We start from the raw sequence: 26,321 nt of genomic DNA, 5'->3' as shown, positions 1-26,321 counted from the left end.
GATGTGCTTTAGTTGTTTGTTTACGTATAATTGGAACTATCACGGAGTTCATCTGGCTTAACCAATTGAAAATAGCTGATAAGTATCAAATCTTCAAAATATTTTTCTATGGTCAATCAACATAGACAAATTCAAGATGTGATTATTATAAGTTCGAATTCAGAATTCTAACACAACCCATTTGTTTTACTAGGTTCAAAATCAATTATTTATACTTCTTTAATGAATTTTTCAATATATTTATAAAATCCTAACCAAAGCTACTAAATGCAGATGAACTCATAAGCTACCTTCTACATTTGCCCTGCAATATCAGATTGAGTGTGTTTATTCTTTTATACCTACTTATAGCTCACTGATTTTAAATCTTGAATTCATCGCACGTCTACCATGTTATTGTGATCACCGGGTCAAGAACATGGAAGAGATGGTACTTTGAGAATGAGAAAGAGAACTTAAATTTTATAATCAGAATACAAGTTTAAGAGTACCTTAAAAAAAAAAAAAAAAAAAGTGGGATCAGGTTACACAAATATTCAAATTGTTCACTGAGAGAGTGAAGTAAGCATTTTCAACATGAATTAAGATGGTAAACTGTGATAAAAATGGCTAGCAAGACAATGATTTTTAGCAACTCATTGAGAATCAGATTGTGTCTCAGGCACAGGTGTGGCTGCTGCTCTTGGTGTTGAATTTTCTGTTTTTCCTTCAGATGAAAGCTGATTCTCTATGCCAGTAGGACGAACACGAACATTCTCGATCATTTTAACGACCTCGCACATTTTTGGTCGTTGATCTGGCATCCTTACTACACAAGACATAGCTATCTGTAACATTTCCACCATTTCTTCCTCTATATTCGGGTACCTCAATAGTTCCAAGTCGAATACTTCAGCAGTCCACTCTTCTCGGACCACTGAATGGACCCACCGGACCAAATGTATAATCTCATCTCCATTTGTTGTATGGACGGGGGATTTGCCTGTCAAAAGCTCCAATAACAACACACCAAAGCTGAACACGTCAGATGGTTGAGTGGCTTTCCGGGTGTCTGTTATTTCTGGGGCACGAAAACCAGCAGCACGAGCAACTGGATGAGCTAACGAGCTCATTATTGTTGACAGACCAACATCAGATACACAACCGAATTGTTTAGAGTTCAGAAAGATGTTTGAGGATTTGATGTTTCCGTGAACTAGCTTGCCACCATTCTCCGTGTGTATCCTAGCAAGACCTCTCGCTGCACCAATGGAGATTCTAAGTCGAGTTTCCCAATCTAAAGGGACCCTGTTATCTCCTCGTTTACCTACAAGTTGTATATCAATAGGTTATAGTCAATGGCCGAGTAGCAAAAGAAATATTTGATAACAGGCAACATAGAGATCAATAGCAGAAATGACAACGATGCCAATGCCCTAACAAAAGGGAGGTAACTAAAAAATAGAGTAACAAGGCGAACTCAATAACTTTGGTCCAAACCTTTTATTTCCCCGAAGAAATCCATTGAATAAGTACAAATTATTAACTTAGAACCCAGTAACGTAAAAAGGGCCGTGAATCCCGAACCCATGTTTTCCAAATTAAGCTCCGCTTCTCCGAGGAGATGTCTAACATACCATGTTTGTACAAGGTCAAGGGAAAAATACATGCAAGAACAAGGTTCATGAGAACTAAGAAGGAAACAACTGGATTAAAAGCACTTTTATCTCTTTTGATTCAAGACTAGAAGAAATAGGCTGAACTATCATGCTCCATTAGACTATAATACCACAGGATAACTATTCCTTTTTAACGAAAGCAAAGGATCGGGAGTTCATTCCTTTGTATCTCTCGCATTTGTTTAATTTGTAGTTATCATTCTATAACATGCCAAATATTAGAGTAATCAGAATGCCTTCAAGCTCCTGGTCGATCCTTCAACTTAGAATAAGCAAAACGTGAAGCACTTAAAAGTTAAAACATCCATTGCAGAACTTATCATCTCTACTGTTCACACAGATTATTTTCTTTTTTCTTTTTTGGCCGAAGTTACACTTGGATTAAACATTAGGTTAACATAAGCGAAATACAGTAAAGAGATAACTAATTGACTTTTTACAAGTTGCCATGTCACTCCATTTGGGTGGATAAGGACAACAGAACTCCTAGCTCTAACACCAAAATTAGGGGAGTAAATAAGCAACATAACCATAAAGAATTTTGTTGTAATGTTCTCAAAAGATTCTAAGCATAATAAGGTTGACAATTGCTTAGGATTCCTTATTCTAGACTTCCTACTTAATTAAATCAGGTCCCACTAGTAAAAATGGTAATGAAAGATGTCAACCAACTACAACAAAATTATCCAAAAAGCTTAGCCGTTCATGCACTTTGACATCCTGTGCATTTGCCTGGTGGACAAAGAATTGGGGAAAAGGAAGCTGGGACCTCGACAAAATCATGAAAGGTTTTGACTTGCCATAAAAAGGGATTAGAAATCAGAAAAGATTATGGCATGCTATGAAATAATTCAATCAATAGTATAATGACTGAATGACTCTAGTGACAAAGATTTGTATAGTAAATATTTTGTGGATTTTAAAATAGACATAGGATATTGCTCATCTTAGAAAAAATAAAAAATAAAAAATAAAAAATGGAGTCACTGCCCCACAGAGATGCTTATACCACATGTTAAGATCATCCACTTTTTTTGGTACAACTAACTATTAAGCTGGAAAGAGAATATATGGAACATACAATATACCTCAGTGGATTCCCACTTGGCCCTACCCATAACACAACAAATTATATTAGTTGGCTTTTAGATTATTAGATTCTATGATGTTTTTAGTTGCTATATGTTCTTCAACTCACTAAACTAACATGTCTGATTGTAAGTGAGTTCTTACCTATGGGTAAGAAAATTTTCAATTTAACCTTCAATTACTTGAAATGTGCACTTTTGATCCGTTTGCTTGTGAATAATCATAAATTTTCTGAAGTATTAACTGTTTCACCATTTAATTACCTATGGGTTATGTTAAATTTGTATTGTTGCTCCATATTTGAGGGTAATATACTTCTTAAAAACAAAATCTAAATGCAGCATATTTCCTGCATGAATGGACCAAAAACACACATTTTAACAAATTGAAGCATAAATGTGCAGCGCCATATATCACAAGGATCAAAATCATAATTTACCCATAAACGAAGGGACCGAAAATGCTATTATCCTTACCCAGAAATACTAACTAATCTACCAATTCAAAGCAAACAACAGAACAGTATGAATCTGCCAACAAAGTCCATAAAGCAATGACAGAGTTGAAAAGTTAAAACTTATGAAATTCAGAGAGTGCATAAAGTGATCATACCATGGAGCATTGCAGCAACACTACCCTCACTGAAATAGTCAGAGACAGTAAGCTTTTCATCTTTCGAATAGTAATATGCTCGAAGCTCAACTACATTTTCGTGTTTTATACTTCCCACAACCTCCATTTGCTGCTCAAACTCCTTTTTCCCGGCACCTACATCCTTCAACCTTTTCACAACCACTGTGGTAGCATCTTCTAATATCGCTTTATAAGCCATACCAAACGTGCCTTTCCCCAATACCTCGGCGGAAGCTCTAAGCAAATCTTCTAAATCAAATGCATAGTTACAACCCTCAAAGAAAACCAATCTATTATTAGCATCTTGACTCCTCGAAATCGCCTTTTCGGGAGACATATCTCCCTTCTCCATCTTTCCAGGAAATAAACCATCTTCTTTTTTTCTTCTAAAACAACAAACAACCATCAAGAAACCAAATCCAAGAACCCCAATTACACTACTAGCTACTATAATCCCAAGCAAAGCCCTCTCACTCAATTTACCATCGGATTTCGGATTTGGTTGCTGAGGCAGGGCAACAATAGAGGAATTCGAAACGGGGTAGTCGAGTAAAGACACATCATTACCAATGAACACATTTTTTGGGAATCTTTGAAGTGATTTTGGCACAGCACCTATAAGGTTATTGTTTGACAAATTCAGTAGCTGCAAGTTGGGCAAGTTCAAATCAGGAATGTTACCAGAAAGTGAGTTGTTAGCAAGATTCAAGGAAGTAAGATGACTTAAACCCGATATCGAACTAGGTATAGTGCCATTGAATCTATTGTTTGACAAGTTCAAACTAGTCAAGTTTTTCCAAACAGAGAAATCAAAAGGCAAAGGACCTGATAAATTGTTGTAATGAAGGTAAAGATAAGATAAGTTTTTGAGGTTACTAAAATCCATAGGGAAAGTACCATTGATACCATTAGATCTAAGGCTCAAGATCTGCAATGCAGTTAAACGGCTAAGTGTATTATTAGGAATTGGACCATTAAACCCAACCCCAGGTAACCTAAGTGCTATTACTCTAGAACCATCTTCATTACAACCCACTCCAGTCCAGTTCTTGCAAACTGAAGAATTTGTATCCCAGTTTAAAGGGTGCAAATGTGGAAACTGGCTAACAAAATCCAACAATGCTTGCTTATCATTATCAAGAACAGTGCCTTCTGAAAACAGAAACATACTCACTAAGAAACTCAGATAAAAAATCCACCAACCCTCCATTTTCAAGAACCTAAAGCTCAAATCTTTAACCATTGTAAAGACTCTGAATGCCCCCAACCCCTCAAAAACTTAGCTTTTGTAGTTACATATGAAGAAGAAAAGAGCATCAAGAATCTATTATTCAAACTATTTCAAAGAATCTGAAACACCCTCAACTCACAAAAGCTTAGCTAACTTAAAGCTCAAAACTTTAATTCAAAACCTCACAAAAATTTAAGCTTTTGGATATATACAAAGAAGAAGAGAGGGGCATCAAGAATCTAAAGTGCTGCGCTTTTTTAACTATATTTCAAGAATGTGCAACACCCTCAACCCACAAATGCTTATCTATTATAGTCACATAAGAAAAAGGAAATCTAAAGCTCAAAACTTTAATTTAAAACCCTTCAAGAACTTAGCTTTGGCAGTCACATTGGAAGAAGAAAGGTGCATCAAGAATCTAAAGTTCAAAACTTTTTCAATTATTTCAAAGACTCTGCAAACACCCTTAAGGAAATCTAAAGCTCAAATCTTTAATTCAAAAACTTAAGCTTTTGGGGATACAAAAGAAATGAAGGACCAGCAGCTTAGCACAAGCTTAAAGTGAAAAACAGAAAATACTGCACTCTGACAGACAATATGAGGATGCATATGTATATATAGTGTGAAACAAAGTGAGAAAAAAAAAGAGTCAAATTCCCAAGAATGGTGTCTGAAAAAAGTAAGTGGGGTTCTGAAAAATGAGATTAAAAAACGGAGGTGACAAGGTTTGAAATAAGTTTTTTTTAGGGTCAAAAGGGTGTAATTTTAAATGAAAGCAAGCTGTGAGCCAGAATCTTCTGTAGAAGAAGCTTTTCTTTTTGTTCTTTGTGCTTTTAAGGTTTAACTTTCCATTTCAAATGCCAAAACCAAGATACTTTCTCTCAGGAATAATAGACAGAAACAAATAATAAAATTTTGTTACTTTTTCTTGAAATTTTCACTTGTGTTCTTGTTTATGGAGAAATGAGCTGTGTTATGATGAATTAATTGGTGGGAAAGAGAAACATTTTTGGACTGCATTTACACAAATTAAGAAGGCTCGTGAATGGGAGTGTAAGTACACTCGGTTAGTGTTAGAAAAATATTATTTTTTGTTATCTCAAAATAATGAGGTCGGTCAATTGGTCAATGAATTTTAGTACAAAGATTTATTACTATTTTATTAGCCTTAATAGCTTAGCTTTTATTATGAGAAATGTTTACTGTTGTCATATGTTAGTATTTTGACAAAGGCATATGATCATATTGAATAGGACTTCAATGGCTTTTATTTTTGATACGTTTTAAGTCTTCAAACGTTCAGATTTTTAATATTCCTTAAATTTGAACGTTGCCCTCTGCCCGTTTGGTTTGCTTATATAATTTCTTTTGCTTCACTGTTGAAGGATGTAGAAAAGAGATACATCAAGAAAAGTTCTTCCTCCCATTTTTTGTGTGTTGGGTTTTATTTTGAGATAAATCTTTGTTAGATTCGCATTTCCACCAGTTTTGTCTTAGAAGAGCTTGTTGAATCTGAGATACACCAATACAAGGTGAAATATCTTAAGGACAATGCCATTGGCATGCCTCAAGCTACGAAGAATTCTCTACGATTGTTCGTGATCGAAATCTTTCCTCGAGCTTAGAAGAGAAGTCCTCACAAGTGTTCGTGATGAAGATTTTCGTAAGATTTCCAACAATCTTAAGGATATTTCATGTTATGTTCTTATGGAAAATTAAGTGAAAATAACTTAGTACAACTGTCTAAGTTAAGGTATGTTTCGAATTATAGTATAATGGAAAATATATGATCTAAAAGTAAAGTAGTAATGATTTTGATATGATTAATTTATACTTTTATTTGAGACTTTTAAGTTGTGCTTGGATAATAGTTTTAGTGATTATCTTCTCTAAGATTTAATATTGAGTTGTGGGCCAGATTTCTAGTGAAAAAATTATAAGTGGGTTTATCATGATGTTCTACAAGTTTGAGATTTTGTGGTGAACATTTTTATATTGGATAATGTAGACTCTGAAATTAATCATGTTTTTTTATTTTGTCTTAGTCATTTTGGTCAACAAAATGTTGAATACAATGAATTGGTTTTGGCTTTGTGATGAATTTGTGTTGTTGCTATATTATTTTAGGTAGCTCTTAAATAATGTCCAAGCCAATTGAATATTTGTGGATAGTCTATATTTGAGGTGGTAAGATGAGTGCAAAGATATGTATAATAATATGCATCTATATGTTGTGATAATTTTATGAAAAGTTGGCTTGAAACTGATGTTTATCTTTATAGATTAATTATGGTGCAAGAATTTGTAGACCTATCTTTGAGATATGTGTTTGTATAAGTTGTGTTCTTTGCACATTGAAGAGATTTGATAAATTTAATTTAGGCTTTAAAATTATCTTGTGATGATTTGGATGAAGAAATGTTGAATTATGACAAATTTCTTTTTCTATAAATGTGAGATATTTTGTCGGAAATTTTACTTTGGTCCTAATATTTTTTTTTATGAGAATGATCTTTGGACAAAGTCAACTTCATGTGTCAAATGATACGGTATTGATCAGATTCTGCAACACTAATAAAGAAGGTTTTGATGGGAATAATTATTAATTTGTGTGTGACAAACTATGTCATCATGTTCATCAATGTAGAGAGGATTTGGAGAATGATAATCCCGCTAATTAAAAATAATTTTGGTTAAGCGGATGATATATTTATTGTGGTCATTTCTCTAGCGAATCTTTTGTGGCTAATGTAAGATATTGGGTGTTAGATGACTTTGATACTACTAATCATATTTGTGCAAGTAAAGTTAATTTTGAGTTCTACACTCAAGTTGAAGAAGAAGAAAAATGATTTACTTATGTTGGTGATTCAAGAACTACTCAAGTTCTTACAATAAAAATAAAAAAATAAAAAATAAAAACCTTCTTAAAACTACTTTTGAAAAATGTTGGTGTTATCATTGGAGTGAATTCTCTATTTGAAGATGATGAGGTTGTTTCCAAATTGTGGACAATAAGTATTGGAATTATGATTTATATGTGCTTACTATTTTTTAAAAAAATACTTTTAATATCGATACTTATTTTTCTCATATTGTTTTTATTAAAAATATTTATTGATGATGACATATTGTGAGTATAGCTATTTGGGTGAGTTATATTATTAGCTTGTTATTTATAAGATGAAATGTTTTATGAGAATTAGTAATACTACTTGTGAGGTTATGAAAGTATTGTTCCCCTATTTTAAATACTTTGAAAATGTGGGGGTTACGATGTTATGAGGCATGAAAGTCCTTACTTTGAAATTTTTGAAATTATGGGGGTCATGATATCTTACTAGAGTTATTTTGAGAGAATTTTAAAAGTGATAATATTTGACCTGGTCTTGTTATTCAAAATGTTTTTGAAAAAAAAAAAATAAAATTATGGTGTTATTTCTTTTCTCGGTACATGATTTTGAAAAGAACCACTGATGGATGTTGTTATAGTGAATTAATATTTGATGTACTAGAGGATACAATGATGCGAGGATCTCAAAATCCACTAGTGAGTATATGTTTACCTCTTGTGGGGATGTAATAATCAATATGAAAATAAGCTGGTAGATCACAATGAAATATGAGTTTATGGTTTTGAAGTTGGCTAGTGATGTATGTTAACATGCTTCTTGGTGAGTATTGGTTGGGATAAAACCAACATGTATATATTGTGGGTTGCCAAACAACATTAGTTGTGTGAGAAAATAATTTTTTAATAGCTTATTTGTTGTGAGATGTGATAGTTTTTATAATTGTGTGAAGTACGAGGTGAATTTGGCCATATTCAAGACTAAAGAAAATATCGAGGGAATGAGACTTTTGTCGTTTGAGAAGATTAACAATGATGTGTAACCCAACCCTATGTGATTGGAGATCCCATTGAATTAGGTTCGTATGGGTAATAACAAGTCATTAGTTGATCAAAGTGCACTATTAAATTACGTCTCTTCCTATGGTGTGTAATATAGTGCAAATACGCAAGGTACAAAAAGGTTGAGCTATAAACTCTTAATCCATTCATATCCTTTATAGGTGGTGTATTCTTCTTAACGAGAATACACTGATGGGTGGACCATATGAGTGTGGAGTGGTGGCTCTACGAAATTGTGACGGATTTCTAGAGCACTCCATGAATATGACACGCGCGTAGCCTCTTAGCGCAAAACCGCGATAACGACAAAGATTGTGCAAGTATAATGTGATAGAATAAGACCGTGGGCTTACAAAGAATTCTTGGTTCATAGAAGTTCTAAACTTCACCGATTATTCTCGTAAAGTATAATCTTATTTTGTCTAGGTACGGTTATAGTCTACGCGACACTTTGATTCGATGCATTATATTCATATGTGAAAACCCAAAGAAAACTTTTATTTTAATTTTATTATTATTTTGAGATATATGGGGGATTGTTAGAAAAATATTATTTTTTGGTATCTCAAAATAATGAGGTCGGTCAATTGGTCAATGAATTTTAGTACAAAGATTTATTACTATTTTATTAGCCTTAATAGCTTAGCTTTTATTATGAGAAATGTTTCTTGTTGTCATATGTTAGTATTTTGACAAAGGCATATGATCATATTGAATAGGACTTCAATGGCTTTTATTTTTGATCGTTTTAAGTCTTCAAACGTTCGTATTTTTAATATTCCTTAAATTTGAACGTTGCCCTACGCCGCTTGGTTTGCTTATATAATTTCTTTTGCTTCCTTTGTTGAAGGATGTAGAAAAGAGATACATCAAGAAAAGTTCTTCCTCCCATATTTTTGTGTCTTTGGTTTTATTTTGAGATAAATCTTTGTTAGATTCTGGCTCCTAGTTTTGTACTAGAAGAGCTTGTTGAATCCTGGGGATACACCAATACCGGGTGAAATATCCTTAAGGACAGTGCCATTGGCATGCCTCAAGCTACGAAGAATTCTCTACGATTGTTCGTGATCAAGTACTTTCCTCAAGCTTAGAAAGAGAAGTCCCTACAAGTGTTCGTGATGAAGTATTTTCCATAAGATTTCCAACAGTTAGTAGTACAATTACACAACTAACTGTGTCATTTTCAATTAAGTGAGTTTACCCTGTTTTAATCAAGAACATTTTTCTAATTTTTTGTTACTTCAATTCACTTGTGGGAACTCATCTTAATGACCTACCGGCTACCGGGATTGTGATGGAGTGATAAATGCTAGTATTATTTTTTAATCAGAAGCCTTGAGTTTGATCTTTGGTACGGAATCACTTTTATTAGGAAGCGTTTTACATCTTATTGGAACTACTCAACACGAAAAAAATCATTAATGGGTGAACACATGGAATAATGGAAATTTATTAGACACCAATTTATGATGTTTTTCTCTTGTTTTTCAAGGAAATATGTATTTTTTTTCACTCATGTCTTATTTCTCATATTAATAGTTCCATTATTTATAGTTGATTTGTTGTAATTATCGTATAAATAACCTTATAATATAGAAACTTTGTTACATAGTCAATATGTAAAAGTTAAACTTAAAAAAAATTCCTAATGAAATAGAAAATATTTTTGTTTCTTAATATTTTCCGAATTGAATTAGGATAAGCATATGCTGATATAATCCTTGGTTTTAAAGTTAAGATACGATAATCATAATGCCATAAAACAAGAAAATTTATTACATTGCTTCAAATCACAAAAAAATCTTTAAGATATTGTCGATGGAGTTATTGTTGACCCTTTTTCATTTTAACTTTAAAACCAAGACATCGGCAAATGCTTATCCTAATTCCATTAGGAAAAGATTAAAAAATAAAAATAAAATATTTTATTAGGAAAAAGAATGTTATCGTTATCTAAAATGAAAATTAATGATGGGTTACTAGATCTTATATATATGATATATATTATTAGTTAAAAAAATACATCAGTAATTTTATTTTAATTGATAAAATGAGATTAAGAAGCCAAAAAAAAAAATTACCTCTCACTTTTTTATTAGGTAAAGGGATTTTAAAAGAAAAGAAATAAGAATTTTTTTTTTTTAAATAATATTTTTATAAAAACAATGTGTCTAAAAAGAAAAGAAACAATATGTTTATTAGGAAAATGACATTTTTGTCCCAATAAAGTAACAATAGGGGCATTTTTGTTCAATTTCGTATAGTTTAAGGACATTTTTGAACCAAACTATGAACTAAGGATATTTTTGTTCATTTCGTATAGTTTAAGGGCATTTCTGACCCTTTTCCGATATGAAAATTTTGGCTTCAAAACTAACTTTTTATGGGAAATATGTGAATTGTTGGAACCCACGACTTAATTAGTTGGTTGCACATTTTTTTTTGTAAGTTTTAATTGATTTCAATCATTAGATAATTAGCAATAATTAGGAGTAATATGATAAAATTTTCATCTTATTTTTTACTCTTTAATAAGCGTGTCAAGTCAATATGTGATAAATAAACGGGACCGAGGGAGTAGCATCGTACACAGGAAGCAATTGAAGCGTACAAAAAGAGCTAATTGTTGTAGGCTAGTGGTACGGAGGCTAGGTCCACAAGGTCACAAAATTTACTTGCCATAACTACCTCTAAGACTTATTTATGAATAATAACTACCTTATTTTTTATTTAATTTTCGTAGCTTTATTTTTCTAAAATTACATTTCATAACTAGTCAAAGTAATTTTTGAAATACATGTACCTCTCTATTCTCTCTCACTACACATTTAAAATTTATCATCTTCTCCAGACCTAAAAAAAATTCTCTCTCTCTCTCCCTTCCCCCATTGCCGCCTCCTCTCTCCCTCTCTTTCTCTATCTGCGGCCTCTTTTCTCCTTCGACCCTTCTCCTCTCTCCTTCCCCTGTTTGCTAAAGCCGTCGATACCACTATCGTTACTCTCCGTTATTGATGATGATGAGGTGGCAGCGATGGTGGTGGAACGACGCCAAATCTGAGAATACACTCAGATCTGAAAAAGAGGGAGCAGTTATCATTCATCATCTTTTATATTTTTCTTTGTGTGAACAGAGTCCATTAACAAAAAGACCACCAGTGGAGTTATTTCCGTTGAACCACCAGAATGGAAGACGGCGGTTGGTAGAGCCTCCAGCCGCGTCATAGCCGATTCCCCATCATTTGTATCAACTTTTCTTCCATTGCTTTGCGAAGCTTCTAGAAGTTTCTGGATCTATAATTGGAGTTTAATGCCCCGGATCTGATTGTTTGATATCAAAGAAATGTGTATTCAAATATTTCTTAAAGGTCTTCCCTAAAGGTGAAATTTTTGGAAAAACGAAAACCGATTTCGGCATCAATTCTCGATTTAGTTCTAGAGGCAACAACAATTCCTCGGTTAATGTTGCTATAAATCCGATTTCAAACTATGTTACAAACGATTTTCTGTGTAGAACTATGTTGACTTTTTCTCAAATCTCGAAAAGCAGGATGGTGGATCGGAAGAAAGGCGGCGGAGGAAGGAGGAGGATTTTTCCAGTTGTTGTGGTGGTTCGGCAGGGTTTGTGGTTGTGGTGTTTCAGTATATTTCTGTATATTTCGTTGTATTTCAATGTACTGATTCAGTATATTTCAGTGTACTGTTTCAGTATATTTCGCTATATTTCAATGTATTTCTAATTTACGAAATAGTTTCTGATACATTTCATTGTATTCCATTGTATATACGCATGCTACAATTTTATATTTCTTAAGCAATCAACCATATTTCATTGTATTCCAGTGTATATTTTTCTGTATTTGGAAGTATTTCTAAAAGTTTAGAATGGAGTAATTTGGAGAGAGAAACGTGAAATTTGTTATGGAACTTGAGCCGTTTGCGTGATATATGGTTGATTTAATTTGATTTCATTTAAAATGAAAGAAGAGAATATGTTTCATAAATACGGCCTATTTTTACTTTGCCAAATTTTGTATTTTTGTGTATTTCAAAAACGCGAAATACAATAGATATACAAAACCAACAAAAAAACTTTTGAATGGATGATTTTGATAGAGAGATGTTAGCTATAATGAAACCTCATGAGGTTTGCGTGAATCATGGAACCATTAATCCAAATTACCATATAATTTGAAAAGATTTTTATTGCCATAAATATAGCCTTTTTTTAATTCAACGCCTACATGTATTTATTTGTATTTCATTGTATTTCAAAAACACGAGATACAACTGAAATACAGCCAAATGCAGCTACGAATTGTAAATCTTCAACTTATAGTTATAACTTGTTAGAAGCTGTTAAAAGGTAGTTATTTGTGTAAGTTTTACTTTTGTTTTGGTGCACTTGATGTAATTAGGCTGTTTTTTTGTTGGAGGCTTAGAGCCCGTTTGGGTTAACTTAAAAAAGTGACTTTTAAGTATAAGTGCTTAAAGTATTTTTAAGTACTGAAAGTTATTTTATAAATAAATAATTACGTGTTTGGATAAAAGTGCTTAAAGAGTTTTTAGAAGTAAGGGTAGTATTGAAATTAATAGAAAATATAAGGGATAAAAGAGTAAAGTTGTTGGTCAAACAAAAATGACTTTAAGCCCAAAAAAAAAAAGTTAGGGTTGAGCAACTTCTTGATTTTGGCTTATTTTAAGCACTTTTTAACTTAATTTAAGCTGTTTTTTATTTTTGCCAAATATTAAAATTAGTTAAAAATGGCTTATAAGCTGGTTTGACCAACTTATAAGCCAATCCAAACGGGCTCTTAGATGATTCTATACCCTTCCTGGGATGTTGTTAGAATTACTAAGTGCTCTTTTGGTGTAAGTTTATTTTGTTCCATGGTAATATTTACAGTTTATTGCAAAGAAAAAAAAAAGTGACGAAAAATTATCAATAAATGTTGCAGTTGAGTGGTAAGTATTTTTTTAATCTTAATTTAAAGGTTTCATGTTCGAGCCGTGAGTATGGAATCGCCTCTGTTAGAAAATGATTTAACCTTAATGTGTGACTTTCCGACACGAATTGAAATTTACACATTGCTCAAGCACCAAAACTGAGTAGAAAATAAGAAAAAAGTGATGAATATTTCCAACCGTTAGTACTCAGTAGTGCAGTATAATAGATATGGTGAGTGGACCTATCTGTACAGAAAAATAGAGTTAAAAGTCACGAGATGTACAAATGAAAATGATCGTATTGGCATTTACCTCACAAAAGGAAAAAGAAAAAAAAAGAGAAATACTAGAGGGATCTATGGCCAATAAAATTATTACTACTTGAATAACTCAATTCCAGAAATGACTCAATGATTGACTTGTTACAAAATATAAATCATTATAACGAAATTCAGAGTCAAAATCATTTATTTCATATTAATTGGACTTTAAACATTTAAAAAAAATTATATTTATATTTGTAGACAAATAATAAGAATAAATCGAAATTTCATATTATCATTTTTTCTTAAAAATCATAATCAAATAAAAATCTGTTTTAACTTTTTAAGTAATAAAAGTATCACATTAAGTAGAACATGTGAGGTAATTTTTTGCCTCGTTTACAACCAACCTAACATTCTACTTAATTATGATACAAATCAGACTGTTTTTTTTTAAAGAGAACTGAAACACTAAGAAACTAGCCTGAAACTAAATGAGGGAATGAGATCCCAACAACATCTCATACAGCACGCGAAGAAATGTTAAGAGGCACATGTGAATGCCATTCAAAGCGAGATTCTTAACTAAACGCCAAATTGGTATTAAAAAACCATCAACAACCGAATTAGCCTCCCTGTAACTATGAGTAACGAAGACCACCCTGCTCCTAGCCAAGAGTTGACGAATGCGGTTGACAATATCACATTCCGATGAGGCGCAGTTCTTCCAGCCTGCAACACCTGAACTACACTAGCATTATCAATTTACAAGGCAATTCGCCGCCACCCTTATCCCATGCTTCCCGAAGGCCGGTAGGACTCACAGCTCGCTCTAAATGATGTACAAACTCTAATTTTGACCGAAAAACCTCCAAGTCTCTTTATTAAAATCACGAAATACTTGCTGCAGCTTCCATCAAAATACTCTTTCAAGAGCCCCCATCCGTGTTCAAAGCTTCCCACCCACCACTGGGACGCCGTGACCCAAAACGAACGAACTATATGCTTGTTGTTAGACGCTTCCCCAATATTCTTCAACGAAAGCCAAGAAGTAGCACAAGCTCTAATCATGCTAACAAGGGTTATTATCTTTTTGTCTGCCGAAAGATACTCATTTTGAAAAAGAGCGTTATTACGCCATATCCAAATTTTCCAGCAGGTGTATCCGAAGATGATTCTCCAATCATCATTTGTAAGTCCCTTGAATTTAGACGTTAAATTGTCAGAAAGTCAACCATGAATATCAAGAGCAAAGAACCGAGACATGTCATCTGGATCAAGAATGTGAACCCAGATAGCCCGAGCATGCATACAATGTCGCAAAACATGCAACACAGACTCCTCTTCTGCTCCACAAGCCGTGCAAGTACCCTCTGAAGTGATGTCTGCGATATCTCTCCAAATTTGTAAGCATTCCACCTCTGCCAACACAACCAAAGGAACACTCAAATTTTTTCAGGCCTGGACCAGCCCGAAATCAACTTCTAGATTCTATCAGAAAGAAGATGCTCTGAATTGTTGAGAACCTCATACATAGAAGCAACTGTGAAGGAACCACTAGTACTATTTCTCCAGAAAAATTCATCATCTTCGAGTTGTTCACTAGAAGGCGGAAAATTGCCAAGTAATTCCACTATTTGTTGTGGAACATAGAGAGAAATGAGCTCCAAATTCCAATCTCCTTTATGCCCAACAACATCCACTAACATCCAATGTAAAATATGATCAGGAATAAAATTATCAACAACCTCAATTAAAGGTTTATCCATCAACCAAATGTCATACCAAAAGGACACAATTCTTACCATTAGCTATTGACCAACAAAGATTATGACGGACAAAAGGCCAAAGCTTGCACATACGATTCCATAAGGATGTACCCCGAGAAGAAGGAAAAATCAAAGGCAGAGGCTTAATTTGGATCCCATATTTTCCTTCTAACACCGAGACCCACAAGACCTAAGGTTCCGAGATAAATCTCCAACAAAGCTTGGCAATAAAAGCATCATTAAATTCGCTAAGACTTTTGATGTCAAGACCTCCTTTCTCCTTTTCCAAGTGAAGTTAGTCCCAATTTACGAGATGCACTTTTTGAGAATCAATGTTACTTCCCCAAACAAATTTTCTATACAATTTTTCAATTTTAGAATTTCTATTTGTTAGTATATGAAATGTTTTTGTGATGCTCACCGTCAAGGTGAAATGACCAACGGACTAGGCTAAAAACCTTCCAAATAAGCAGAGATGGATGCACATTATGTGATACGGATTTGACAGAACTTTATAGCTTTGGCTAAGATCTTGTTATATATGTATTAAAAAATCTACTAAATATGTAGTATAAGTAATAAAATACGAACCATTAAAATAAATGAATTGCGGTTAGGTCGCAAGCAGGATCTTGTCAGGACTCATAAACTTATAAATTTGATATATTTCTGCAAATAAGGGTTGCATATGTCACTTTAAACAAATCACACGACCAAAAATGATGAAAAAATGAATATACATGTTTCAAATAATATGCACACTCACGACCCTAGATAGGAGGATATGGAGGTCGAGAATTAAGGTAGAAGATTAGTAGGTAGTCGACCGTTGTCTAATTTCACCTTTCAATATTGTTATTATTGCTCACATACTATCAAGCTCTTTGATTTTATTATTACGCAATGTTTCCTTTGCTTCAGTAAATGCATTATGTATTGGTGCTACCGTTCACTTTTCAATTATGTTCAACATGACTGCTTCAATATTGTATTTTATTTTTCATATTTAATTTTATTATGCTTTATTTGAGCGGAGAGGATATCGGAAATAACATTTTTATCTTCACAAAGAGAGGATAAATACGTAAATGTCAGCTAATTTCTTTTCCAGATCTCATTTGTGTGATTACATTGGATGTGTTATTGTTGTACATAGATATGCACACTTTTGAATTCTATAATAACATAGTCCAAATGAACAAACATGCTACGAGTTTAGTTAAACTGACAGTTACACCTTTTCAATCCGTGCTGTTTTGTCGTAATTCACTGATTTTAAAAGGTACAGATGAGGGGGGACTATTAGGTGTATCATCGTCATACAAATATTGCAGGGATTAAAAATAGCACAAATCTGGAAATTATGACAACTCTTGTGGCTCTCTTCTGCCAACCAAACACATCTCTGTCCAATTATATAATTACCCAGTCATTTGTCCAATTCTCATCAGGGGTCAATTTGCAGTAAGTGGACATTTTTTTGGGCACTTTGAAATGGTAAAAAGGAAAATTACACGACAAAAAAAGAACTTTTGTATAAGTATTATTTTTGTTTTGTGTTTGCACTTTTGGTAAAATTAGTTTTTTTGCACTCTAACGGGTCGTTTGGTTCAAAATCAATAATACCGAGATTTTGATGTAAAATAATACTTTTTTATTCCAATTTGTGTGAAAGTATCTTACTCGAAAAGGAGTTTTAAAAAGCAAAGAAGATTTTGAAATTTTTGATGTAAAAATAAATCTTGAATATTTTGAAGGTTATAAATCATCTCATTATGGTAAAGTAAGAATTTAAAGTTAAATTATTTCTAATTAAGAAAGTGTGACATTCTTTTCAGGACAGACTAAAAAAAAAAAAAAAGTTATGACATATAAATTGAGAAAAAGAAAATACTGTATGATTTTAGCTATACCTCCGAACTAAGGTTATGGGCTAGGATAAAAATCAAAGGAGGCTAGATTTCAAACATAACGCTAGTAGATGATTTCTTTCTATCTGTCTAAGGTTGATAAACATAGCTATCCGGTACATGTATTCATAGAAGATAGCATATGACCGATGAGATAGTCGAGATACGCGTAAGTTGGCATATACTATTATGGTGATGGCCCATATAATTCCACGTGAATGGCAAATGAGCATCCATTCTTTATCAGGATATAAATCTCATTAATAATATCTTATATCTCCTTTGAGTTATTTTTTGAAGTAATTTTTCAAAATCGTAACTCCGCGGCTGTGAAAATTTAATGAACCAGTTTCTATTGTTTTTGTGATGATGATGCTATTAAGCAATAATCCTTTTTTTTTTTTTTTTGGTTACCTTATAAACGACCGGCACTTCAATAGGAAAGTTTTTTAATTGAGATTTAATAAACTGCTATAAAATAAAAAAGATTCGAGGTACACCAACCGATTATATGTCATTATTTCTTTATCTTCCCCCTTTCGCAAACCCCTCAAAAGAAATTGTTTTATGGCATAATTGCACTTTGCTGCCTCAGTTAGTTTAGATCTATATAATATTTGGCTACGCCTTGAACAAAATGAAATAAGTTCGATAAAGCATAAATTTTATTTCAAACATTCGAGGTATTGTAATTCTGCACTTTTTGGTGCTCAATGGAAAGTCTAAATTACCAACAAAAAAACAAAAAAGGAAAAAAAAGAAAAAGAAAGCGGTCAATCCGTATGTGACTCACCTAAAGATCTTATTCTGACATAGTATCTCGTTAGACAACCATTATATTATATCTTTTCTTTCTCATACATATTTTACCTTGAATTATCCAAAATACGTGTTTTTATGTGATATTTAAAGTATTTTTAGTACTATATCACTTTCAAATATGGAGTAACAATATAACTTAACACAATACTTCGATAATTGAATGGTTTAGCACGTAATAATTAGTTAAATTTTTGAAGATTCACGGTTTGAGGGATCAAAAGTGCACATATCAATTAATTAAAAGTTAAATATGCTTAACAAAAAATTCACAAGGATCAAAAGTAAAATTCACCAATATTTAAGGGACTATAAGTGCCAATATCCCATTTTTAAAATTAGAGAATCTTGTAGGCTAGCTAATGATTTAAATCATTGACAATGGTTTTTCATGTTGGTTGGTAGAAATGCTTTGTCAATGTGGAATTCTCAAAGGACACTTGCATCATTTCATTAATTATTAAAATCTTAAAAATAAAAAGATAGAGAAAAATCATCCTGGATAATTATTAGGATAAAAAGATAGTCAACTGCCCTTTTGGGAGTATCCAATAAAAACAGGGACAATGCACTTGTAATTTCTTTTCACTTTACCATCCATATTTGTCCTTAAATATACGGATTCATATATTCGAAGATAACAGTTTGCAATAATTCTTTTGCTTTGTTTAAGATAGACATTAGAAATTAGAATCCATGTGTATTGTCTTGCTATTATGTTTTTAGATTTGATATTACCTTGTTTTTGTTGGCTTGTATCATGAATATCACAAAAAATTCTTGGCCACTTCTCCAAATAAGATTGATCAGACATTTTTCTAATTTCTATCAGCTTGATTCGATAGATGATCATGTCAAAGTAAGAATGCAAGATGATCCTTTCATCTCTGCTTTCGGATTTTGATTTGATACTCTATTCGTATTTGTCGATGCATTGCATGACAACACTCTGTTGTAGTACATTCTTTAACATTAATGGACTATAGTCTAACTAAAATTAATGTGTCATCAATCAAAGTCAGAACAATAGAATACTCATTTACATTTGTTGTAATATGATTTTTCACTTTCTATTCAATATTTCAATAAGTAATCAGTTGATCCTAGTCAATTCCTTGTGTCTAAGGATAGGTATTAAGTAATTAATGGATGATTAGTTAAAACTCATAAGCGGTTTTTCTTTAGTGAAATTCAATCGTCGAGGCTTCCACCTCCCATCTAAATTTTTAAAGCAATAAAAATAGAATACAATTACTGGATTTGAAAATAGGTTATTAATTAAGTTGAGCCTTCCAGCATCAGCAATCAGAGTGGCGCAGCGGAAGCGTGGTGGGCCCATAACCCACAGGTCCCAGGATCGAAACCTGGCTCTGATATCTGAGTTGTTTTCCTCTTTGCCCAATATTTTTTTAATCAAAGTTTAACATGTTTTCACATAAACAAACACCAATTTTTTGGCTACATATATAATGGAGAACACAGCATCAGGTGATTCATTTCTGCATAACAAAGTCATTCACATTACAACAGTTTGGGGAAACATTAAAAAGGACTTTTCCCCACTTCCATTACATGTAACTCTTAAACATCAATCAATCATCTAAGTACTACTAATTGACACCGATAAAAAAAACAATGATATTGGCTCTTAGTGTACGACTTCGCTGTTAATATTAAGGAGGTCATACATTCACTAATTAGGTCGTGTTGTGCACGGATCCTTCAACTTGTAGGTGTGACAGACAGCTCCAACCTTCCGGTCCATTCTTCACCTGGTTTCAAGGGGATTGGTTTCTCGATTGCTGCTCCGTCTACACAAAGCATATGCTTGTACTCTTCATCTCCGAAATCTGCTATGGCTTTAGATTTCTTCTCCCATGGATTCCAAACAACTGCCCAGACAGGAAAAGATGCAGTAACTAGATTACAAACAGAATGTGTCCAGTAACTAGATTATAAATAGAACATGGCCAATGTTTTGAAGTTACCATACAGGGTTGGGTGCACCAACTACCCAAATCTAACAAAAAGTCACAAATGGAATGAATATATGGCATGCCAAGACTCTACTTATTATTAGTTTTAACACTTCTTCAACAGTTCTATCCTAATATCTAACTGCCTATTCCGTACTTGATGCTTATCAGTCGCTTTCACTCAACTAGTCCAAACGGGCTCTAGAGTTCATATCAGTAGTCTTAGTAACTTCCTTTCACAGAGGGATTACATATACAAAATCTGTACTGTTGCTCAAAAACCCACCTAAGGACTTTATCTGTATAATGGATCCCTTCTCCTCTCATACATTTTCAGTTCTTTTGGGTAACCGTGGTGTCTGCCAGCTTGTGTGCATCTCAACTAATTCCACTGGTACCTACTACCTCCCACCAACACAGGTATCAGGTAACTTTGTCCACCAAATTGTCGGCTTTTCAACATGAACTTTAATGTTCTTATAAAGAAAATCATCTAATACTTGCAATTAACAACAACCTTCCTAATGTTTTGATGGTCCCTGAATATGTTCACATGCTTTAGATATTCTTCTCACTTATGACCATGACAAGTTGTCTTGTGTGCTGCTAACTTTTTTTTCCTAGGTTTTGTTCCACATAAATAAATGCAAAAGTATAGTCGAGCTCACCAACATCAGGAAGCCCGTCCTTCCTTATCTGAAAAGTCCTCTTTTTCTCGTGATCGAAAACTGCTATCACATCATTTGAACTAAGATAAACTCGATCCACCTACCACAAAGAGTTGTTGAAAAAGACTGAGTTACAAACTCACTAACCAGTTATGCAAAACATAAACAATCTAATCATGCAAGTTCAGTATACATTGTGCTTCCTCAGGTGAGTATCCAAACAAGACAAGAATTCTCTAAAATTTACCTCCCCGCAAGATCAGCTAGTATGTAATCTTTTTACCTCGGATTCAAATGTTAAGGCATCTCCTTGCTCTGTGAAACGGTCTCTGTTGCACAAGTTGTCAAGGTAGTCAAGAGTCTCCAAGCCTTCCACTCTCACTTCACTGTCATGAGAGCAGTTAGTTTAGCTTAGTTTTCAAGTTCTGAATAGGGAGACTATATGGATATGTCATGAAATTCACAAATCTATTAATCAATGAGAATCAACACGATATACCTAGTGAGCTTATAAACCGGAACATCGAATTTTTGTTGTTAATAGATCAGAAGGGTGAATATATATTCATCCTGTTTTTATTTTTGGTATGCTACAGCATTGTGCTCCAGAAATTGTGGGAGTGACAAAGGGTTGTACGCTCTAGGCAGGTATGGCAAACGGGTGGGTGTGGTCGGATATGGATGGGTCAAAATGGGTTAAACAAAAATGGATAAAATATCTGACCTTCCCATATTTAACACGGATAAAAAATGGGTTAACTGACGGATAATATGGATATTCATATTATCCATGGTTTAAGCTTAGATTCCTAGAAAACAAGAACTCATAAAAAATAAAAAGCAGACAAATGGGTATTGATGATATGGATATCCATATTATCCATCTTTTAGTGGATAGTATTCATATTTGATCCATTTTTAAAAAGTCAGTTATCCAACCCATATCTAATTTGTCGGATTGGATGGTTACTTGTTATTTTTAACCAGTTTGCCGGCCCTAGCTATAGGTTTAAATTGTAAACAACTAATCTTGTTCTGTGTTCATATAAGACGTTTGACAGCAGATGCTCCTCAATACTATAAAGCGATTTTTTTATCAGTCGAAGCTAGAGATGGGAACAAATCATTCTGTTTAGATGAATCCTTCAGTAACAAACTCTTTCTGATAGTTACCTGATATCTGAGACAGCAAAATACGTATGGTATGCAATGGAGAAACTAAAAGGCTTGCAATTGATATTTCTGATGCGTGATATCAGGGTAAGACATCCATCAACAGCCAAAGTCACTCTCAGGCGGAATTCAAAACTGGAGAAAGAGAAGAGAGAGGACTAATATCACTTGCTGGAAATGTACTAGCAGTACTACTTGATCATTTATAACTGGGTTTCACAACAATTTAACTGTGCTGCCTATGAAGAAAAGAAATGGATTATATTGAACGAATCTTAAGAGTATCCAAGATAAAGTTCTTACCCATGAGGCCAGATTTTAAGATCATCGTCAGTAGATTTAAGTAGTAAATCGATATATGTTTTTCCATTGGAATCATTAGGGTGCAGTGGGGGAGGGCTATCGTCAATGACCCACATCCGATTTCTGGCAAATCCATGTTGCTCGAGGGAGCCCCGGTTTCCAAACTTCACAAGTATACGTACACATCAGTCACATTTCAAAAGTCATATTTTAGAAGAATGTAAAGCATATAGACAGTAAGACAACTGGAGTACCATGTTACCTGTGGAAAACAAATGGGAATCCCTCCCCTCACAGCTGTTGGCGGCTTAAAAGTTGCCTAAAACACATAAAGGAGAGCAAGCTATCAGTTTCTACGTAGCAACAAGTTCTCTGTCTCACATATTTATCTCCTTTCATTCTTCAGTTATCGAGTTACTTCCGAGATTTCCTTATATTCGACTTTTAACAAGCGGGACTAGAAAAACCACCTTCATGCTGGAACAAGAATTTGAGGGTCTGAAGGGGGTAATGGAGATGAAGAATATCACCATGTAGCATAAATTCTGTAGTAGCATATGATACTCACATTTCATCAACAATAATTTCAAAGAAAGTATAGTGATTCAACATGAATTCAGGGACGGAGACAGTGTCTATCCTACGGGTACGGCCAAACCCAGTTACTTTGGGCCAAACGCTGTATTTGCTTTAAGAAATTTAGTGAATATGTATGAATTATTAATTTAGAATCCAGTAACACAAAAAAACTAGAATCCTGAACCCATAAACTTTAATTTTGGTGCCGCCTCCACATGATCTAAATGAAGCTTTTCATTGCAAGATTAGTGGAAACATGAGTCTTGCAAGACGAGGCGGATCTAGCGAGGGTCGTGTTGGTTCAACTTAACTCATTACTTTCGCTTGAATTACGTATATATATGCCCAAAAAGAATTAAATGTATGTATATACCATCAAACTCATACTAAACCCACAAACTCTAAATTCTGAATTCGCCCCTGCTTACAACTTACAAGCTTTTCACCCATAATCAAATTAAGAAGAAGGACAAAAGTAAGAAAACCAGAATAATTGCTTCAATACAATTGTCTTCAGAAGTGTACCTTGCTGCTTATAAAAAGTAATTCTTCACCCTGGTCAGTCTTCCATGATAGAACCTGTCCTCCATGGAGGCTAACCTGGATATATAAAACAATACAGAAAACATCAGTTTTTCAAAGATTTCAGATTTATAAATTCTCATCTTAAACACATACAACAACAACAACATACCCAGCATATTCCTACAAGTGGGGTCCGGGGAGGGTGGGGTGTACATAGACCTTACCCCTACCTTTGTGGGGTAGAGAGACAGTTTCCGATAGAACCTCGGCTCAAGAAAATCATTTTTCAGAAAATGGTTTGAAAGAATTGCAAGAGTAAAGCTGTGATGAAAATATTGAAGAAGAAAAGTACAGACAATACAAATATTAAAGATAACCAAAGTAAAAGAAACAACAACAGTAATAAAATCGAAGCATAAGATAATGCTAGCATAATAGTAATAATACTGGTAAGTGAACAGATAGATGATCCAGACTCATCTTAAACATATAGAGAGTCTTTAAATCTATGAACACAGATTAATCTCAAGAGTTACTAACTTTAACAGAGGCAACAACAACAACATAACCAGTGTAATCCCACAAGTGATCTCTGAGGAGGGTAGTATGTACGCAGACCTTACCCCTACCTTTGTGGGGTAGAGAGGTTGTTTCCAATAGACCCTCGGCTCAAAAAAAAAAAAGAATTTGAAGCATGATATTGAGAGAAATACGACAACAAAATATCAAGATAAAAAGCAAATGGTGCAACAAACAGTAATACACATCGAAGACTAACTCGAACAGAGGCGCCACGTCGATTTCGAAGCAAAACTTGATCAACTCCATTCTTATCCTTTACAACTTCAACAGCTTTAAAATCCTTATCTGCTGCAGAATGATCCATTTCAAGAACACAAAATATTGGATATCAATAAACTTGTGTTTTTCTCTGATAAAACACAGCATAAAGCCTTTAGTTTTATACTGACAACACAAAATTTCTAACAGAAACAAAACCACAGAAACTTGAGCTGCAATAACTTCAGACAGTTGAAAATTGTTGCTTTTTCCCTGTGATAATCCCAGTTTTCCCGTGAAAAGTGTACCAAAATCTTAACTACCTGAAAATTAACTATCAACTTCTATTCACCACTAATTCAAGATCCAGTTTTTTTATCTTCTTGAGGAAATTAATAACCATATAAAGCAAAGAAAAAAAAATTGCCCCTTTACTTCAAAACTCAAAAAGATTTTTTTTTCTTTTGCAAAATGAAGCAACCCCAATAATTGTCTAACTATATTATTTCTTCAAATAGGAAAATGTACAAAGGTAGAACAAGGCAGAGTAGTTTTTTTTTCTGTTTTTGTTATGATGACTTTTGGACTTATTTGCAGCTACTATTAAAGAAAATATTATTGAAAAGTCAGATATTTGATAGAAAAAAATGTGGAGCATAAATGTATGTACATTGTATTATGTAAGCTGAGAATTTGTCAGCTAAACTTAATAAGACGTTGATTACCTGAATTAACGGCCTTTGAAGACAACTTTGGTCAAAATATTTGGCATGTTGACTTTTTTGCTATTTAACCTTTGCTACCTAACTGTCGGTTGTGTGAGAAACCTAAAATATTACTCCAAGAAAAACTTTGTCTCTATAATGATGATGATGATGATGATGAAGAATAAAAACAACAACAGCTCTAAGAATAATTCCTCAATCTGAACAAACTAGGTCAGCTATATAAATTTTCACTGATCATAATAATAAAATTTTAAACATATTATATTTATATTAAGTCTGACACCAGTAAAAAACAATATACTGATTTAATAATAACTCTCGTTTTCTTGGAGAGATTTTATATGAATCTATTCTTTCTTTTTATTCACTATAAAGATTATGAATTAATTCTTGAATATGAGGGAGAAGTTCACTTGTAATGATCATTTGCACTATTTACTCGCATAATATCCTTCGTCTTAATCGTCAATCTTTATGGCTTTTTGTCATTTAGTCTTTAATTTCATACCTAATTTTCTATTTTGAGTGTCTTTTCATCCTAAGAATTTCTTGTGATTCACTTTATTATGCTAGCTGGTGTAGCCTTCTCTTTTACTTCGTCGTAATTAGCGACCATCTAATAATTAATTTTTTCAGATTTAATATGATAGGGGTCAATTCCAAGGAGGGGAGGAATGTTTTCAACATAGGATGTCTAGATTAACAGGCCTATCTGTAAGTGTTTTTGAGCATTTTAATATTATATATATTAATATATTAAAGTGATGCCTTGAATGTGCCTAATTGTGCTATTAAAGTGATGCCTTGAATGTGCCTAATTGTGCTATCTCTATAGTCTATTCCCACGTTTAGAAGACACATTGTGGCCTTAAAACCACATCAGTTAGTGGCAACTATGCCTTGTAACTCTTTCTCACGCTAATGGTCATTAGAGCAATAATGGCAATTATTTTTTTTGTGACATTTGTAACCACTAACCTTTTACTCACCCATATTCTCCATATTATTATCAATTTAATACGCCACTAAACCATAATTTTCATATAATTATTACAAGGATGACTTTCTTCTTCTATAAATAGAAGTCACCCTTAACTTTGTGGAAGGTAGAAAATATACATCGGAGAGTTCTTGAAAAAGTGAGGAAAATAGAGTTTATCTGTTAAAGGTAGGTGTTCTTTTTGGTGGAGCTTTGGACTCAATATCTTGTCCAAAGTTTGTTGAGTTATACGATACACAGAAAATTTAGATCACCTGTGGGGGACAAGTCGTAAAGATATCATTCGACCAGAGTAAAGATTTTCTACGTGAACTCAATCTCCTTAAAAAGAAATGAGATATCTGCTACCACCAAGATAAT

General features: G+C 33.4%; 2 protein-coding genes and 1 non-coding gene across 3 annotated transcripts; 1 reads left to right on the top strand and 2 right to left on the bottom strand.

The window, feature by feature from the left end:
• Window positions 1-442: 442 nt before the first annotated feature.
• On the bottom strand, window positions 443-5,220 carry LOC132030617 (probable inactive receptor kinase At4g23740). The gene is made up of 2 exons (XM_059420321.1): window positions 3,360-5,220; window positions 443-1,306 (listed from the first exon to the last, which is right to left on the bottom strand). Exons 1-2 carry the CDS (start codon window positions 4,621-4,623, stop codon window positions 636-638), a joined length of 1,935 nt encoding a protein of 644 aa, XP_059276304.1. The 5' UTR covers window positions 4,624-5,220; the 3' UTR covers window positions 443-635.
• A 14,313-nt stretch (window positions 5,221-19,533) lies between these two features.
• On the top strand, window positions 19,534-19,605 carry TRNAM-CAU (transfer RNA methionine (anticodon CAU)). The gene has a single exon. It is a non-coding gene; the product is annotated as a tRNA-Met (tRNA).
• An 82-nt stretch (window positions 19,606-19,687) lies between these two features.
• On the bottom strand, window positions 19,688-24,823 carry LOC132030616 (putative glucose-6-phosphate 1-epimerase). The gene is made up of 8 exons (XM_059420320.1): window positions 24,232-24,823; window positions 23,454-23,528; window positions 22,612-22,668; window positions 22,350-22,513; window positions 22,047-22,181; window positions 21,157-21,259; window positions 20,874-20,973; window positions 19,688-20,121 (listed from the first exon to the last, which is right to left on the bottom strand). The coding sequence occupies exons 1-8, from the start codon at window positions 24,337-24,339 to the stop codon at window positions 19,952-19,954; spliced, it is 912 nt and encodes a 303-aa protein (XP_059276303.1). The 5' UTR covers window positions 24,340-24,823; the 3' UTR covers window positions 19,688-19,951.
• Between the last annotated feature and the right edge of the window lie 1,498 nt (window positions 24,824-26,321).

This window comes from Lycium ferocissimum, chromosome 9, assembly GCF_029784015.1.
Source record: "Lycium ferocissimum isolate CSIRO_LF1 chromosome 9, AGI_CSIRO_Lferr_CH_V1, whole genome shotgun sequence".
Taxonomy (NCBI): domain Eukaryota; kingdom Viridiplantae; phylum Streptophyta; class Magnoliopsida; order Solanales; family Solanaceae; genus Lycium; species Lycium ferocissimum.
Note: the sequence above shows the minus strand (reverse complement) of the source record. Positions and strands in the feature narration are given on the sequence as shown.

Excerpts from the sequence above, each read along its gene's own strand:
- LOC132030616 (XM_059420320.1), bottom strand. The coding sequence starts at position 24,339 with ATGGATCATTCTGCAGCAGATAAGGATTTTAAAGCTGTTGAAGTTGTA. Across the intron at positions 23,529-24,231 it reads GACGTGGCGCCTCTGTTCGA|GTTAGCCTCCATGGAGGACA; the intron begins GTTAGTCTTCGA and ends TTATATATCCAG. Across the intron at positions 22,669-23,453 it reads TACTTTTTATAAGCAGCAAG|GCAACTTTTAAGCCGCCAAC; the intron begins GTACACTTCTGA and ends TATGTGTTTTAG.
- LOC132030617 (XM_059420321.1), bottom strand. The coding sequence starts at position 4,623 with ATGGTTAAAGATTTGAGCTTTAGGTTCTTGAAAATGGAGGGTTGGTGG. Across the intron at positions 1,307-3,359 it reads TGTTGCTGCAATGCTCCATG|GTAAACGAGGAGATAACAGG; the intron begins GTATGATCACTT and ends TACAACTTGTAG.